This window comes from Narcine bancroftii, chromosome 1 (assembly GCF_036971445.1).
Source record: "Narcine bancroftii isolate sNarBan1 chromosome 1, sNarBan1.hap1, whole genome shotgun sequence".
NCBI classification, from domain to species: Eukaryota; Metazoa; Chordata; class Chondrichthyes; order Torpediniformes; family Narcinidae; genus Narcine; species Narcine bancroftii.
The window spans coordinates 494,377,498-494,393,616 of NC_091469.1; the positions used below are offsets into that span (position 1 = coordinate 494,377,498).

The 16,119-nt window shown below is 48.5% G+C and overlaps 1 protein-coding gene and 1 pseudogene across 2 annotated transcripts; both read left to right on the forward strand.

Moving 5' to 3' along the window:
• On the forward strand, nucleotides 1–1,364 carry LOC138762479 (uncharacterized; annotated as a pseudogene).
• Nucleotides 1,365–2,646: 1,282 nt separating this feature from the next.
• On the forward strand, nucleotides 2,647–15,250 carry LOC138753922 (glycogen synthase kinase-3 beta-like). 2 transcript variants are annotated; one of them, XR_011351511.1, is made up of 5 exons: nucleotides 2,647–2,921; nucleotides 5,286–5,473; nucleotides 8,012–8,181; nucleotides 12,760–12,857; nucleotides 14,917–15,250. XR_011351511.1 is itself a non-coding variant. In XM_069917485.1 (5 exons), exons 1-3 carry the CDS (start codon nucleotides 2,721–2,723, stop codon nucleotides 8,066–8,068), a joined length of 324 nt encoding a protein of 107 aa, XP_069773586.1. In that variant the 5' UTR covers nucleotides 2,647–2,720; the 3' UTR covers nucleotides 8,069–8,181; nucleotides 12,760–12,857; nucleotides 14,917–15,250. The 2 variants fall into 2 exon arrangements, 1 of the variants encoding a protein (XP_069773586.1); XM_069917485.1 differs by having other exon boundaries at nucleotides 2,647–2,799.
• Nucleotides 15,251–16,119: the final 869 nt, after the last annotated feature.

Genomic DNA, 16,119 nt, shown 5'->3' on the forward strand with positions numbered 1-16,119 from the left:
ATGCCCAGCGTGAAACCCTATACTCCATCCAATGATCTGAAAGTAGTAAAGGTAGTCGAGGTAAAGGACCTTAGACAGACGATTGAGACGAGTTATGGGGATACAAATGTCTGGGTAGAATAGGTAAAATATACAGTGAAGAGTTTAAAAAAGAGCAATTGCTATGCATGCACTTCTGGACGTCTGATAGCACAGGTGGTTCCATTTCCGTTGGGTTGGGATAAAGACGGACAAGGAATGAGGTGAATGATGGCCTTGTATCAGGATAAAATGGCCTGGGGTAACCAGTCCTGTAAATCTCTGTCCCTGATGTTCCCTCCTCTGAAGAAGAAGGATGCCCAGAATCCACTGGCATTCTCGACTGTGTCAGGAAATCACACAGCCTGCATTTCGAGACAAGGAAGACAGTTCATGAGGAATGTAGGAAAGTTACAACTATGTACAGAGGTATAAGACGTGATGGAGGAGAGGGGAGGGAACTACTCAGCCTTGAATGTACGTCGAATGGATCTATGGTGGTTCTGCGGAGGCAGGATCCTTAGACTGATTCTTCCTCCCAACTGGAAGGGCACCTGTGCAAGCATTCAATTGGCCATACCCTTCACCTTGGAATTTGAATGGGAGAAGGTAATAGGGATAAGGAGAAATAAGAGGGAGTTCCTGGGAATGTCTTTAAATAACCAAATTTATATTGATTCAATTGGCGTGCCAAGGGGAGTACCTAATGAATTTAAGGCACGCAATCCGATAGCAGCAGGGTTTGAGTTAGCTATCTTTTGGTGGGAAACTATTAATAAAAAATGTGGATTGGATAAACTATATTTACTACAATCAACACTGGTTTATAAATTATACCCGGGATGCTGTAAAGGGGATCACTGAGCAATTGGATGCCACGAGTCACGTGGTTTGGGAAAACAGAATAGCGCTAGATATGGTGTTAGCAGAGAAAGGAGGAGACTGTGTAATGCTAGGTGGAAATTGCTGAACTTTTATCCCAAACAATCCAGCTCAGATGGAACTATTACAAAAGCGTAGCAGGGCCTCTCCACCCTGGCTGAGGAGTTGGCCAAAAAATTCGGGAGTGGACACCTCACTAACTGGGTGGCCGCAGTTGTACTTTGGAAAATGGAAGGGAATAATAGTCTCCATACTGAACTCCTTAATAGTGGTGGTAGGATTACTAACTGGTGTGGGATAAAGTATTATATATACTCTGTGTGCGCGGGCTTACACAGCGGCTTATTGAAACTGCAATTATGAAACAAATGTCCTTAAGGGACATAGAAGATGGGTCAACACGGGATAATCTGTATCTACTTGACAGTGAAAGCTTTAGAAAGTGGAAGAGACTTGTGGGATGATGTTATCCAAATTGGAGGCATTTTATGGTTCTATCTCCAGTGATGAAGAAACAGCAGGATAAATAGATAAGGGCGGGGGGGTTGTGGAAAGTAGCCAAAGGCCTGTTTCTGCAGAATGTGATGAGCAAAGTTAATAATGGCTGCCCAGAGAAAGCAGATGCGTACCTTGTGGGGGGTGGGGGGGGGTGGGGGGGGCGGTGTCTGCTGGAATACAAAGGAATGTCACTTCCTGCAAGAGATTGCAGACAAAGCCAACATGATACCAAAAAAATTGCAAAAGAACGAGACATCATACCAGATAAGGATGAGATTAAATAAGGGTAGGGGGTAGTGAAATAAGGGGAGTGGGAAATGTAAACCAGGGCTGGTTTTAATAGAGGAGAGGAAGAGCTTTTGATAGGTTAAACTAACATATAAATTACTCAGTGAACTAACCAATTAAAATAATGGAGGAGTGGTTATTAACACAAAGAAATGTAGAAAAAAAGGTTGTTGAATAGCAGTGTGTGTGCCTTTCTGAAGGACACCTGCTCTTGTAAGAATGTTGAATAAAAAGGTTATATTGCTTCATCTATTGACTGCAAAATTATTTAATCAGCGAGCTGCGATTCTCACACAAGCTAGAGTGGGACATTTATTGAAGTGCTGGGAAAATTGGGGCTGGGGCCAACTTTTATACACTGGATAAGGGTGTTTTACCGTGCGCCCAAGGCTAAAATTGTGACCAATGGATAAATGACCCCTGCCTTCCCACTGATAAGATCAAGTAGACAGGGGTGCCCATTATCTCCAGCTCAGTTTGTTTGAGCCATGGGGCCATCAGCCAAGGTTATTTGCCAGGATCCAGTCATTAAAATTTTCACAACAGGCCAGGAAGAGCATAAAATCAATTTATTTGCTGAGATGTTCTGATAGATCTAACAGACTGGACACTCTCGTTGTCCAAGCTTTGCTCCACTCTGAAGGTCAATGGGGAGATCTTTGGGTACAAGATCAATTGGGATAAATACAAAATCATGTCACCTATTAAGGGAGATTAGAGTCAATGTCAATGTCAAGAAAATAGTCAACTAAAGTGGCCGCAAAATGGAATCAAATATCAAGGAGTTGGAAGAGATAACAACTCAGGTATCTTATACAAGTTGAACTATTCCCCCCTCCCCCTTTGCTTGGGAAAATTGAGGAGGATTTAAATAGCTGGATGTCCCTGGCCATTACACTAGTGGTGTCACAAAGAGGGGAGGTGACACAGATGGGGAGATGATGTCACAGAGTGGGGCAACTGCTGCTGTGTTGCCATAGCTGAGCTGCACCAAGGCAGAGCAGTACGAGTAGGATGTCTCTACTGGAAGGGCAATGAGGCCCGCATGTGGGAACATCACAGGGACCCTCTCTGATCAACGGCATTGTGTTTGGATGCGCCCCGCACCCATGGGTGAGATAAAGATCCTGTCAGCGGCTCCTCTACTGGGACAGAGCCTCCTCCAGCACCATCCTGCACCCGGTGTGAGCGGAGAGAATAGAGGCCACATTTAACACCCTCTCCCCATCCTGAATGTAAGGCGCTTTCTTGGCAGCTGCGAGAGAGCAGTGGGGTGGGCAGGGATACAGGGATGGGGTCTGTAGCAGCGGGGGTTAAGTGGAGGGTAGAATGAAAGTATGGGGGTGTACCACAGGCAGAGGGAGGTTGGATCAGAGGTAGGGTTGAGCTGGAGTGCTGGGGTGGGAGGGGATGGAAGGCACTGGGGGAACTGGGAGTGTGGTATTGGGTGAGAGATGAGAAAGGGGTAGAGGAATTGGCGCGGGGCACGGGTGAGATATCGTGGGGAGAGCAGATGTCGGGAGTGGGAGGGAAGGTAGCCCTTCCAACAGGAATGGTAAAGAACACTCCCCTCCCCCCAGAATGGGATCTCTCCCAATGAGAGACAAAACCGCCCTTCCACACCCCACAACACTGGATTATAGAACCTGATCATCTTTTCCCACACACCCCCCCCCCACCAACGAACCCAGATCAAGGTGCTGGAAAACATTGCTGGTGTGGCAGCTCAACCGGATTGAGCGATGAAGCGAGGGGCTCCCTCCACTCCACGAGCTGTCTTGGGGACGAGGTCTCGTTTGCATTGTGGAAGGTCACAGTACTGCTGAGCATTTGGGATTGGGGAGGAGTTCAGAGTGCTCCATCTCCCTTGGAGCATGCTGGAGGCTGAGGGGTGACCTGAACTTCTTGGGGAAGGAGGGTTGTGGACAAAGGGAATGGCTGTTGACCCTATTCCTCCAGGTAGATGGTTCTACTTCGAGAGAAGTTTGGTATATCACAAACACTTTATTTGCTTATTATCAAGTACGATATTTATTTATTAGAATGTTTTGGTAGAGAGCTAGTATTGCCTGGTCAAATGAAATTTGAGAAATTTATTGTTGATAAGGGCAAAAAGGGATTTGTTTCAGAAATTTAGGTTACTACAAGAAAAGATGACGAAGGTGGATATATTTAAAACATATATGCTTATATGTGCCTATATCTGTGGAGGAGTGGTCTGATATGTGTCTTGATAGAGTTATGAAGTTAATTAATGTACAGTATAGTTTGGTTTACGATAAATATTTGCATCAGTTATATTAAACTCCTGAAACATTGAAAAAAGATGGATCTAGTGTGTCAGATTTGTGTTTTCGATATGGTGAAAAGACAGGTACTTTCTTACATTAAGTATGGCAATGTACAAAAGTTAGGTTCTTTTGGGAAGAAATAATTAACTTTTTGTGCGGTTTATTCAAAATAGATCTATATGTCGACCCCTGGGTATGTTTATTGGGAGCTATGAATACGATAATGACAGGTTTGCGATTGGAGAAACTCAAATTGCATTTATACGTCCACGGTTGGCAGTAGCTAGAAAACGTCTCGCTGTCACTTGGAAAAATGATGTTGAACTGAGTAGACAAAGATGGCAGAACAAAATTCAATCATGTATTCATTTGGAAACAATAAGGTCGTTTTTCTCTGTTTGATAATTGAAGCTTCGATGTCGATAACTGTATCCTGTTCTCTTCTGCTGCATCTTTCTGAAACATCTTCTCCAATACTGCAATTTCTTTTTCTAAATCTTGAAGTTCTGCTTTATATTGCTTCTTCATTTTTGCTGTGTAACTAATAATTTGACCCTGTAAGTATGTTTTTAAAGAATCCTATAGCGTAAATTTACTTTGAACTGATCCCGCATTTGTTTCTAAAAAATACTTAATCTAATCTTTTACATACAAAATAAATTCAGGCCTTTGTAACAACATCTCATTACATCTCCAACGATAGTTAATTCCCGCCATCTCGGCAACATTACAGGAAATTAAGTTCAACGAATGGTCTGATAAAATCCTACTCTTATACTCAGCTTGTTCAATCCTACCCTGCAAATGTGCTGATACCCAAAAAAATCTATTCTTGAGAATGACTCATGCCGTGCTGAATAAAAAGAATAATCCTTCTCGGTCGGATTCATCCGTCGCCATATTTCAACCAAATTGAAATCCCCCATCAACTCAATTATTCTTTTTGCCAATTTGGTTCTCTGAGAGATGTAAAAACATGGCACACCATCCAGCAACCTGTCATAATCGGTATTACTGTCTTTTTAAAACAAATAAGCTCTGAAGTGGGGAGGATTGAAGGGGGTGGGGTGTAGAGGGGCTGGGGAAGGAGGGCTGTAGTAGGAGTTAGTTTTAGATTTTTTTTTGATTTTGTAAAATTCTTCAATAAAATTTTCAAAATAAAAAGACTGGAAGGAACCACCAGAGGATCAATTCTGACATTTAGGTGATGTTTGGAAGGGAGTTAGAGGGAAGGATAGAGACCATCTTGGACAAATGGCCTGTTCTGTACTCTCTGGATGTGTAAATACTGCTGCTTCTGCCCCACAGGAGATAGCAATAAGGCCACAACAGTGCTGGCCACACTGGATCATGGACCCTATGGCCCCAAGGAGGTGCCCTACGCAGATGTTAAAATTTTCGGCAATGGGACTTTCAGTGTGGTGAACCAGGCCAGGATGGTGGATGGTGGAGAGCTGATTTCTATCAAGAAGATCTTGCAGGGCAAAAGATTCAAGGTGAGCGGGAAGAGCAGTCTTTCAGAAATGGGACAGCCTGAAATTTAAATTTAGACATGCAGCACGGACACAGGTCCTTTCATCACATGAACCCCGGCGACCCAATTACACCCAATTGACCTACACCCCAGATGTGTTTTTGAAGGGTGGGAGGAAACTGGAGCAGCTGATGGAAACCCACGTAAACCCAGGAGACAGTGCCGGATTCAAACCCCGGTCGCTGGCGCTGTCACACCTTTGCACTTACCGCAACACTAACTGTGCCACCTCTTGGTGGGCGGTCCTGCACCAAGACACAGTGTGACCGGACTGGCCTAGTTAGCTCACCCGGGGCTATTAATGGTACCACTAACCCCAGTTTCAAATTTGACGCTGTCTTCCAGGGAGGTTAGAACCTGTTCTGAAGGACGGTTAATCTGAACTAGAGGGAGATGATTATTCTTGCAGGAAGGTTTGCTAGTGTTGCTCTGGTTGGGTGGGGGATGGGTGGTGTTTAATCTAGATTTGCAAGGAGATTGGAACCAGAGTGACAGAGCAGATAGGGGAGTGGAGGAGGGAAAATATGATGTCCAGATTGTGTCAAGTCAGAAATCAAATGTATCTGGTGGAAATGTTCTCAGGTGTATCTATTTCAATGAAAGGGGTATTGTCTGAAAGGCAGATGTTCAGAGCATGGATTGGCACATGGAATTTTGAAACTGTAGCCATTAGTAAGGCTTGGTGGGAAGAAGCCCAGTACTGGCAGCACAACGTTTCAGTGGTTTCAGATGTGATAGAGAGAGAGGAATGAAAGGGGGAGGAGTGGCTTTGCTCATCAGGTAAAATATTAATTCAATGCTCAGACAGAACAGACCCTTGGGCTTGACTATTGAGGGTCTATGGGTGGAGCTGTTGAATGGGAAAGGGATAACCACACTCATGGGCTTGTATTATAGACTGCCCATCAGTAAATGAGAACTAGAGGAGCAAATCTGGAGAAAATAGCAGACAGCTGCAGGAAACATAAGGTTGGAATAGTAGATTTTAACTTTCCACATATTGACTGGGACTTATGGTTTGGAGTCTGTCAAATGTGTCCAAGAAAGTTTTTTAAATCAATATATAGAGTTACCAACCAGAGAGAGTGCAGTACTGGATCACCTATTGTGAAACAAGACAAGACAGGGGACAGAAGTATATGGAGGGGAATATTTTGGGTCCAGTGATGATAATGCCATTTGTTTCAAGTTTATTATGGAGTCTGGAAAAACAACCACCTGAAGAAACACACAAAGATCAGCGTATACAGAGCTGTTGTCATACCCATGCTCCTGTTCAGCTCCGAATCATGGGTCCTCTACCGGCATCACCTACGGCTCCTAGAACGCTTCCATCAGCGCTGTCTCCGCTCCATCCTCAACATTCATTGGAATAACTTCATCACCAACATCGAAGTACTCGAGCTGGCAGAGTCCACAAGCATCGAATCCATGCTGCTGAAGACCCAACTGCACTGGGTGGGTCACGTCTCCAGAATGGAGGACCATCGCCTTCCCAAGATTGTGTTCTATGGCAAGCTCTCCACTGGCCACCGAGACAGAGGTGCACCAAAGAAGAGGTACAAGGACAGCTTAAAGAAATCTCTTGGTGCCTGCCACATTGATCACTGCCAGTGGGCTGATATCGCCTCCAACCGTGCATCTTGGCACCTCACAGTTCGGCGGGCAGCAACCTCCTTTGAAGAAGACTGCAGAGCCCACCTCACTGACAAAAGGCAAAGGAGGAAAAACCCAACACCCAACCCCAACCAACCAATTTTCCCTTCCTACCGCTGCAACCGTGTCTGCCTGTCCCGCATCGGACTTGTCAGTCACCAACGAGCCTGCAGCAGACGTGGACATAACCCTCCATAAATCTTCATTTGCGAAGCCAAGCAAAGAAGAAAGATTATGGAGAAGGATTGGTCTGGACTTTGGGCTGAGATTTTAAATTGGAGAAAGGGCAATTTTGAGGAAATTAGTTATATAGAATAACATCCTTAGTCACAGGTGAGGTGCCGGAGGATTGGAGGAGAGCTCATCTTGTCCCGTTGTTTTAAAAAGCTCCAAAAATAACCTAGGAAATGATAGGCCGGTGAACCTAATATCAGGAGTAGACAAGTCATTAGAAGGTGCTTTAAGAGATTGGATATAGAAGTATTTTGACAGTTAGGGACAAATAAGGGCCAGTCAACACGGCTTTGTACACAGTAGGTCTTGTTTAACAAAAACTGGTTTAAGCATTGGCTTTGTGAGAGAAACTAAAGGGTGGTTGTGGATGACTGGCTCTCTGACTGGAGGCTATGACTCTTGGTGTGTCTCAAGGATGTCCCCAAATTTTTTAGACCATCAACCCCTTCATGGAACGTTTGATCCCACATCGACCCCCAGGCATGGAATCCCGACGGTTTGATGGTGGTGGCTGGGGGGGTGACTTGGCTGGCCCTGGATAGGTGGAGGGGGAGGACTATCAAAGGTACAAAGAACACATACACTCAGTCTATCCTCTCATTCTCTACAGAAAACATGGCCGCCACCAAGTCCTGCTCTTGCAAGAGGTTGGTCACCACTGCCATAGGTGTTATTTTCAGTTAAAACACCCTTGCTTTCCACCGCAAAGATTTGATTGGCCCCAGTATTATCGAGCACCAGAGCTCATCTTTAGAGCTACAGACTACATCTCCAATATCGGTGAGTAATAACCGGACTGTAGGAAGGCAGCCCTGTCACTTGAGGCAAAAAGGCAGAACTGTCCAGCAAAGAGAGAGAGGGTTAGCCCGTAGGTTAGAAGTTGATGTCACGGGTTGGGGGTGTTGGGCGTGGAGATTGAGATGGAGAGAATATCCCACGATAACCATATAACCATATAACCACTTACAGAACAGAACAGGCCAGTTCGGCCCTACTAATCCATGCCGTAACAAATCCCCACCCTCCTAGTCCCACTGACCAGCACCCGGTCCATACCCCTCCAGTCCTCTCCTATCCATGTAACTATTCAGTCTTTCCTTAAATGTAACCAATGATCCCGCCTCGACCACGTCTGTCGGAAGCTCATTCCACATCCCCACCACCCTTTGCATAAAGAAATTTCCCCTCATGTTCCCCTTATAATTTTCCCCCTTCAATCTTAAACCATGCCCTCTAGTTTGAATTTCCCCCACTCTTAATTGAAGAAGCCTATCCACGTTTACTCTGTCTGTCCCTTTTAAAATCTTAAACACCTCAATCAAGTCCCCCCTCAATCTTCTACGCTCCAGAGAAAAAAGCCCCAGTCTGCACAACCTTTCCCTGTAACTCAGACCCTGAAATCCTGTCAACATTCTCGTGAACCTTCTCTGCACTCTCTCTATTTTGTTTATATCTTTCCTATAATTTGGTGACCAAAACTGTACACAATACTCCAAATTTGGCCTCACCAATGCCTTGTACAATTTCATCATAACCTCCCTACTCTTGAATTCAATACTCCGATTTATGAAGGCCAACATTCCAAATGCCTTCTTCACCACACCATCTACCTGAGTATCAGTCTTGAGGGTACTATTTACCACAACTCCTAAATCCCTTTGTTGCTCTGCACTCCTCAATAGCCGACCATTTAATGCATATGACCTATTTAGATTTGCCTTTCCAAAATGTAACACCTCACACTTATCTGTATTAAATTCCATCAGCCATTTCTCAGCCCACACCTCCAGCCTTCCTAAATCACATTTTAATCTACGGTAATCTTCCTCAATGTCCACAACACCACCAATCTTTGTATCATCCACAAACTTGCTTATCCAATTCTCCACCCCTACTTCCAGATCGTTAATATATATAACAAACAATAGTGGACCCAGGACCGATCCCTGAGGAACTCCACTAGTCTCCGGCCTCCAATTGGACAAACAATTTTCTACCACTACTCTCTGACACCTCCCATCCAACCATTGCTGAATCCATTTCACTAACTCCTCATTTATACCTAATGCCTCCACCTTTTTTCCTAACCTCCTGTGGGGAACTTTCTCAAAACCTTTACTAAAGTCTAACTAGACAAAATTCACGTTTCCCTTCATCAACCTTTTTTGTAACCCCCTCGAAAAAACTCAATCAGGTTTGTCAAGCATGATCTACCCCTGACAAAACCATGCTGATTACTCCCTAGCAATCCCTGTACCTTCAAATATTTGTAAATACCATCCCTCAGAACACTTTCCATCAACTTGCCCACCACAGACGTCAGACTCACAGGCCTATAATTCCCAGGTTTACATTTAGACCCTTTCTTAAACAGCGGAACCACATGTGCCACCCTCCAATCCTTTGGCAGCACCCCCATGGCCAGTGACATCCTAAATATCTCTGTTAATGGCCCCACTATCTGTCCACTAGCCTCCCTGAGTGTCCTTGGGAATATTTTGTCCGGTCCCGGAGATTTATCCACCTTTATCTTTTTCAACACAGCCATCACTACCTCCTCGGTTAACCTTATATGCTTCATGTCCTCCCCACTATTTTTATTTACCTCAACTGGTTCAACATTTTTTTCCCTAGTGAATACCGAGGCAAAGAAATCATTCAAAATTTCCCCCATTTCCTCAGACTTCTCACTCAGCCTACCCTCGCTATCTACAAGGGGTCCAATTTTATCCCTCACTAATCTTTTACTTTTAATGTACTTATAGAAATCCTTTGGATTTATTTTTACTCTGTCAGCCAAAGCCTCTTCATGCCTTTTTTTGGCCTTTCTAATTTCTTTCTTAAGATTCCTTCTACACTCCTTGTAGTCCTCCTTCAAATTGTCAGCTATCTGTTCTTTATACCTCTTGTACACCTCCCTTTTTCTCCTAACCAAATTCCCAATATTCCTCAAAAACCAAGCCTCCCGATGACTTCCAGCCTTTCCTTTGATCCACACTGGGACATAACTACTCTGTACCCTTAAAATTTATTTTTTGAATATCCTCCATTTCTCATTTACACCCTCACCTGAAAATATCCTGTCCCACTCAATACTCCCCTAATCCCTTCTTATTCTTTTGAAATTTGCTCTTCTCCAATGCAGAACCTCAACTTTAGGCCCCTCCTTGCTCTTCCCTAAAACTACCCTAAAACTAACAGAATTATGATCACTAGACCCAACTGGATCTCCAACATTAATGTCCGATACCTGACCTAGTTCGTTCCCTAACAGGAGATCCAGTATTACACTGTCCCAAGTCGGTTCTTCTACTAATTGATTTTGAAAACTATCTTGAACACATTTAACGAACTCTAGCCCATCCAGCCCTCTAACTGTATGGGTATCCCAATCAATGTGAGGGAAGTTAAAATCTCCCATGATCACTACCTTATGATTCTCACACATAGACATTATCTCTCTACACATTTGTTCCTCATTTGTTTTCTTGACCCATTTGGTGGTCTGTAATACACCCCTATTAGCACCCTCGTGTCTCCTTCACCCCTCAATTCCACCCAAACAGCCTCACTGGACGATCCCTCCAGACCATCTTGCCACCTCATGGCAGTAATATCCTCCTTAACAAGCAGAGCAACTTGCCCCCCCTTTTTTTTTCCCCCTGATCACATCTAAAACAAATGTATCCTGGAATATTAAGTTGCCAGTCCTGCCCCTCTTTTAGTCAGGTCTCACTAATTGCCACAATATCGTGACCCCAAGTATCTGTCCATGCTCTAAGCTCATCTACCTTGTTCACTATGCTTCTTGCATTAAAATATATGCATCTCAGAGAATGACCCTCACATACATTCTCTTTTCTACCTTCTACCCTAATCTCCATCTTACCTTTGTTATCGTTTTTATTCTTACCTAGGTGGCCATGCTCCCTTGATTCTGCTCTCACACTCTGTTCCCCACCCCCCTGCCAAATTAGTTTAAATCTTCCCCCACAGCTCTAGCAAATCTGCTAGCCAGCACATTGGTCCCCCTCCAGTTCAAGTGGAGCCGGTCTCTTTTGTACAGGTCCGACCTTCCCCAGAAGAGATCCCAATGACCCAGAAATATTATCCCTTGCCCCCAACACCATCTCTTTAGCCACACATTCATCCTCCACATCCTCCTATTTCTACCCTCACTAGCGTGTGGCACCGGCAGAAATCCAGAGATTACTACCTTGGAGGTCCTTTTTTCTAACTTCCTACCTAATTCTACATAATCCTGTTTCAGGACCTCATCCCCACTTCTAGCTAAGTCATTGGTCCCCACATGGACCACGACTTCTGGCTGTTCTCCTTCCCCTTGCAGAAAGCTATGTACTTGATCAGAGATATCCCTGACCCTGGCACCAGGGAGGCAACATACCAACCTGGATCCCCGATCTCGTCCCACAACCTTCTATCTGTCCCTCTGACTAACGAGTCTCCAACTACAAGTATCCTGTTCTTATCCCTCCTTCCCTTCTGAACCTCAGGGGCAGCCCCTATGCCAGAGACCTGACCCCCACTACCTGACCCCCACTTACAAATTTACCCCAATTAACTCCCGGCTCCTCCTCCTCTCACCCGACACCAGGCACTGACTCACCGACCCCGAGACTGACCTTTCTGAGCCCAAGCCCCGGTAAGTCCAGCTATTTATTCCACTCACCCTCTGATGCTGTCTCTTGGCTCCTCCTCCTCTCACCCGACACCAGGCACTGACTCACTGTCTCCTCCGACCCCGAGTCTGAGATGGTGATGTCTCAAATAGGGAGGGGGGGGGGGGTTGAGTGTTCTCATGTAAAAGAGAGAAAGCTTCGTCCAAGGTGGGAAGAGATAGATTGAGGCAGAGTTATCCGAGGGAGAGATGTGACATAGAGAGGGGTGAGAGATGTGCCAGAGAAAGAGGGGAGAGGTGCCAGAGAGAGGGAGGGTGAGAGAGGTGCCAGAGAAAGAGGGGAGAGGTGCCAGAGAGAGGGAGGGTGAGAGAGGTGCCAGAGAAAGAGGGGAGAGGTGCCAGAGAGAGGGAGGGTGAGAGAGTTGCCAGAGAAAAATGGGAGAGGTGCCAGAGAGAGGGAGGGGTAGAGAGGTGCCAAAGAAAGAGGGGAGAGGTGCCAGAGGGAGGAAGGGTAAGAAGTACCAGGGAGAGGGAGGGAGAGGTACCAGGGCAAGGGAGGGTGAGGTGCCTGAGAATGTGTGATGTGACGGTGCAGAGGGAGCTTCACCCTGTGTCTGACCCCGGGTTGTCCGATGGGACAGTCCCCACACTTCAATTCCACCGTCTCTCACATCCCTCGGTACCTTGTGACATTGACGCCAGGACTCACTCTCTTTCAGATGTCTATTCAGCTGGCTGTGTGTTGGCTGATCTGTTATTGGGACAGCTCATCTTCCCCAGGGACAGTGGGGTGGAGCAGCTGGTGGAGATTATTAAGGTAAGCAATGTTGAGTCAGGAGTGGTGGGGGAGGGTCAGACCCAACCTCACTCTACCCTACACCCAGACCTGCCCATCCAGATGAGACCTGCAGCAGAAGGTGGAAGAGGGTGAGAGAGCTGATTGGTGGATATATGTGGGAAGGGACAAGCGAGGTTCTTGGTGAATGCAGGTGGAAAGGGGGGGGAACTGTCAGGATATTGGTGGATACAGGGAAAGGGGACTGGCAGGTGATTGGTTGATACAGGAGGAGGGTGAGAGGGCATTGGCAGGTGATTGGAGGATGCTGGTGGAGGGGTAGGGGGTATGAGTGTATTGGTGGAAGCAAGCGGAAGATGGTCAGAGAACAGCGAAAGTTGCTCTCTGAATAGAGGAGGGCGCGGTGGGGGTGATTGGCAGTGGAAAGGGAAAGAGGGAGAGTTTGGAGGGTCCGGGGCTTCCTGGAGAGTGGAGACGTTAACATTGATAGATGGCTGAGATGGATGATGGGTCACTGGACTTTAAATGGACCCCCCACTCCTGCCTTTGTGTGGGCCAGGGCTGGAGAATGAGAGGAGGCTTGTTACTCCTCCATTGAACAGTGCCCTCCTTGTTTAGGGAAGCCTGCACTCCGCAGTTCTAGGGCTCGCCCTGTGTTCATGATTGAGTTTTCCAAGGAGGCGATGAACGAAATTGATGAAGGTAAAAGGGTGAATGTGCTTCACGTGGATTTTTGTGAGGTGTTGGGCAAGGTCATCATGGTGGCCTCATTCAGTACATCGTGAGGCATGGGATCCATGGAGCCTTAGTTGTTTGGATTCAGAATTCACTTGTCTGCAGAAAGGAGAGGGTAGTAGTAGATGGAACATATGCTGCCTGGAGGTCAGTACTCCAGTGCTTTGGGACCCCTGCTGTGTGGTTTTTATGAATGACGGTGGGCGTGGAATGGTGGGTACGTCAACGGATGAGACAAAGGTAGAGGTGTTGTGGACAATGTAGAATGTTGTCATAGATGATTGAGTTTTGTAGAGAATTGGCAGATGGCGAAATGTGAAATGACGCCCTTTTGAAGGTTGTACTTGAGGGCAGAGTTCGTGGTTAATGGCAGGATTATTAACAGTGTGGCAGAACAGAGAAATGTTAAGGTTCATCGCCATAGATCTCTCAAGGTTGCTGGGCAAATTGATAGGGTGGTTAAGAAGGAATATTGTGTGCTGGCCTTCATTAGTCAGAGGAATTGAGTTCAAGAACGGAGAGGTAAAGTTGCAGATCTATTAATCTCTAGTCAGACCATACTTGGCTGTTGTGTGCATTCCTGGTTGCCTCATGACAGGATGGACGTGGAAGCTTTGGAGAAAGTCCAGAGGAGATTTACAAGGATGGTGCCTGGATTGGAAAAGGTCTGATGAGGCAAGGTTAGCAGAGTTAGGGCTTTTCTCTGGACACCAATGAAGGATGAGAGGTGACTGAAATAGAGGCCCACGAGATGATGAGAGGTACAGATCGGGTTGACAACCATCACATTTATTCTGGGGCAAGAATACCAGAGGACTCCTAAATAATGTGAGAGGAGAAACATTTAGCGGAGACGAGAGCGCTCTGTTTTTTCTCACAGAGAAGTAGGTCCCTGGAATGCCATGTCGTGGTGATAGTCAAGGCTGGTACAATAGGGACAATGAAAAAGACTCGAAGATAGGTAACATGAATATAAATTCATGTGAGGGGAAGGAAGGGTTATATTGTTGTGGGGTAGGTTCAGATGGATCAGCTGAAGGGGCTCAAATGGTCCATGATTTGACCAACACCTTGCTGCCATGAAGTGGTGAACAGGGTTGTTGGATGATGGGGACGCCTGAGCAGAAGAGACAAGATCGTGGGTTCCCCACACATCCCTGAAAAAAAAGGACTGGAAGGGGAAAGGCCAGAGTGTGGGATTGGGGGGGGAGGGGGAGGGGGCGCAGGGAGGGGGTGCAGGGGAGGGGGCGCAGGGAGGGAGCGCAGGGAGGGGGGCTCCATCCTCCTTAGTCAACGCGGTCAATCCAGGAAACGGCTCCACTTTAACTCATGCTTCGCTTCCCAGGAGAAGGAGCAATCTATGGAGACGAGCTAGGTGTCCAAAACCATCTGGCCTTCCAGTTGAAAAGGGATGGATAACCGCATGATGGCCTGAACCCCTCCCACCTCTCCTCCCATGAGCCAAACACCCCATTTTCACCCCTTCCACTTCCCCTTTCCCCCTTCCCCTTTCCCCTCCCTCTTACCCTATCCCCTCCCCTAGCCTCTCTCCTCCACCCTCACCACAATGCCCCTCCCCTCCCCCTCCACCTCCCCTCCCTCCCCTCCCTCCCCCTCCCCTCCCTCCCTCCCCTCCCTCCCTCCCCTTCCTCCCCTCCCTCCCCTCCCCCTCCCCTCCCCTCCCTTCCCCTCCACCCTCCCCTCCCCTCCCCCCTCCCCTCCCTTCCCTTCCCCTCCCCTCCCCTCCCTGCCCATCCCCGCGCCCCCATCACGCGCCCCATCCCTGCGCCCCCTCCCCGCGCCCCCTCCCCGAGCCCCCTCCCCGCGCCCCCTCCCCGCGCCCCCTCCCCGCGCCCCAATCCCCGCGCCCCCTCCCTGCGCCCCCTCCCACGCCCCCTCCCTGCGACCCACCCACGCCCCCTCTCTGCGCCCCCTCCCCGCGCCCACTCTCCGCGCCCATCCCCGCACCCCCTCCCCGCGCCCCCTCCCCGCGCCCCCTCACCGCGCTCCCTTCCCGCACTCCCTCCCCGCGCCCCTCCCCGCGCCCCCCTCCCCGCGCCCCCTCCCCGCGCCCCATCCCCGCGCCCCCTCCCCGTGCCCCCTCCCCGTGCCCCATCCCCGCAGCCCCTCCCCGCGCCCCCTCACCGCGCCCCCTCACCGCGCCCCCTCCCCACGCCCCATTACCGCACCCCCTACCCGCACCCCCTCCCGCGCCCGCCTCCCCGCGCCCCCCTCCCCGCACACCCTCCCCGCGCCCCCTCCCCGCGCCCCCTCCCCGCGCCCCCTCCCTGCGCCCCCTCCCCACGCCCCCTCCCTGCGACCCACCCACGCCCCCTCTCTGCGCCCCCTCCCCGCGCCCACGCTCCCCGCGCCCCATCCCCGCGCCCCCTCCCCGCGCCCCCTCCCCGCGCCCCCTCCCCGCGCCCCCTCCCGCGCCCCCTCCCCGCGCCCCCTCCCTGCGCCCCCTCCCCACGCCCCCTCCCTGCGACCCACCCACGCCCCCTCTCTGCGCCCCCTCCCCGCGCCCACTCTCCGCGCCCCATCCCCG

Coding starts and splice junctions, on each gene's coding strand:
- LOC138753922 (XM_069917485.1), top strand. CDS start 2,721: ATGAGGCCCGCATGTGGGAACATCACAGGGACCCTCTCTGATCAACGG. Junction 2,800..5,285: donor GATGCGCCCCGCACCCATGG/GTGAGATAAAGA, acceptor TCTGCCCCACAG/GAGATAGCAATAAGGCCACA. Junction 5,474..8,011: donor TGCAGGGCAAAAGATTCAAG/GTGAGCGGGAAG, acceptor CATTCTCTACAG/AAAACATGGCCGCCACCAAG.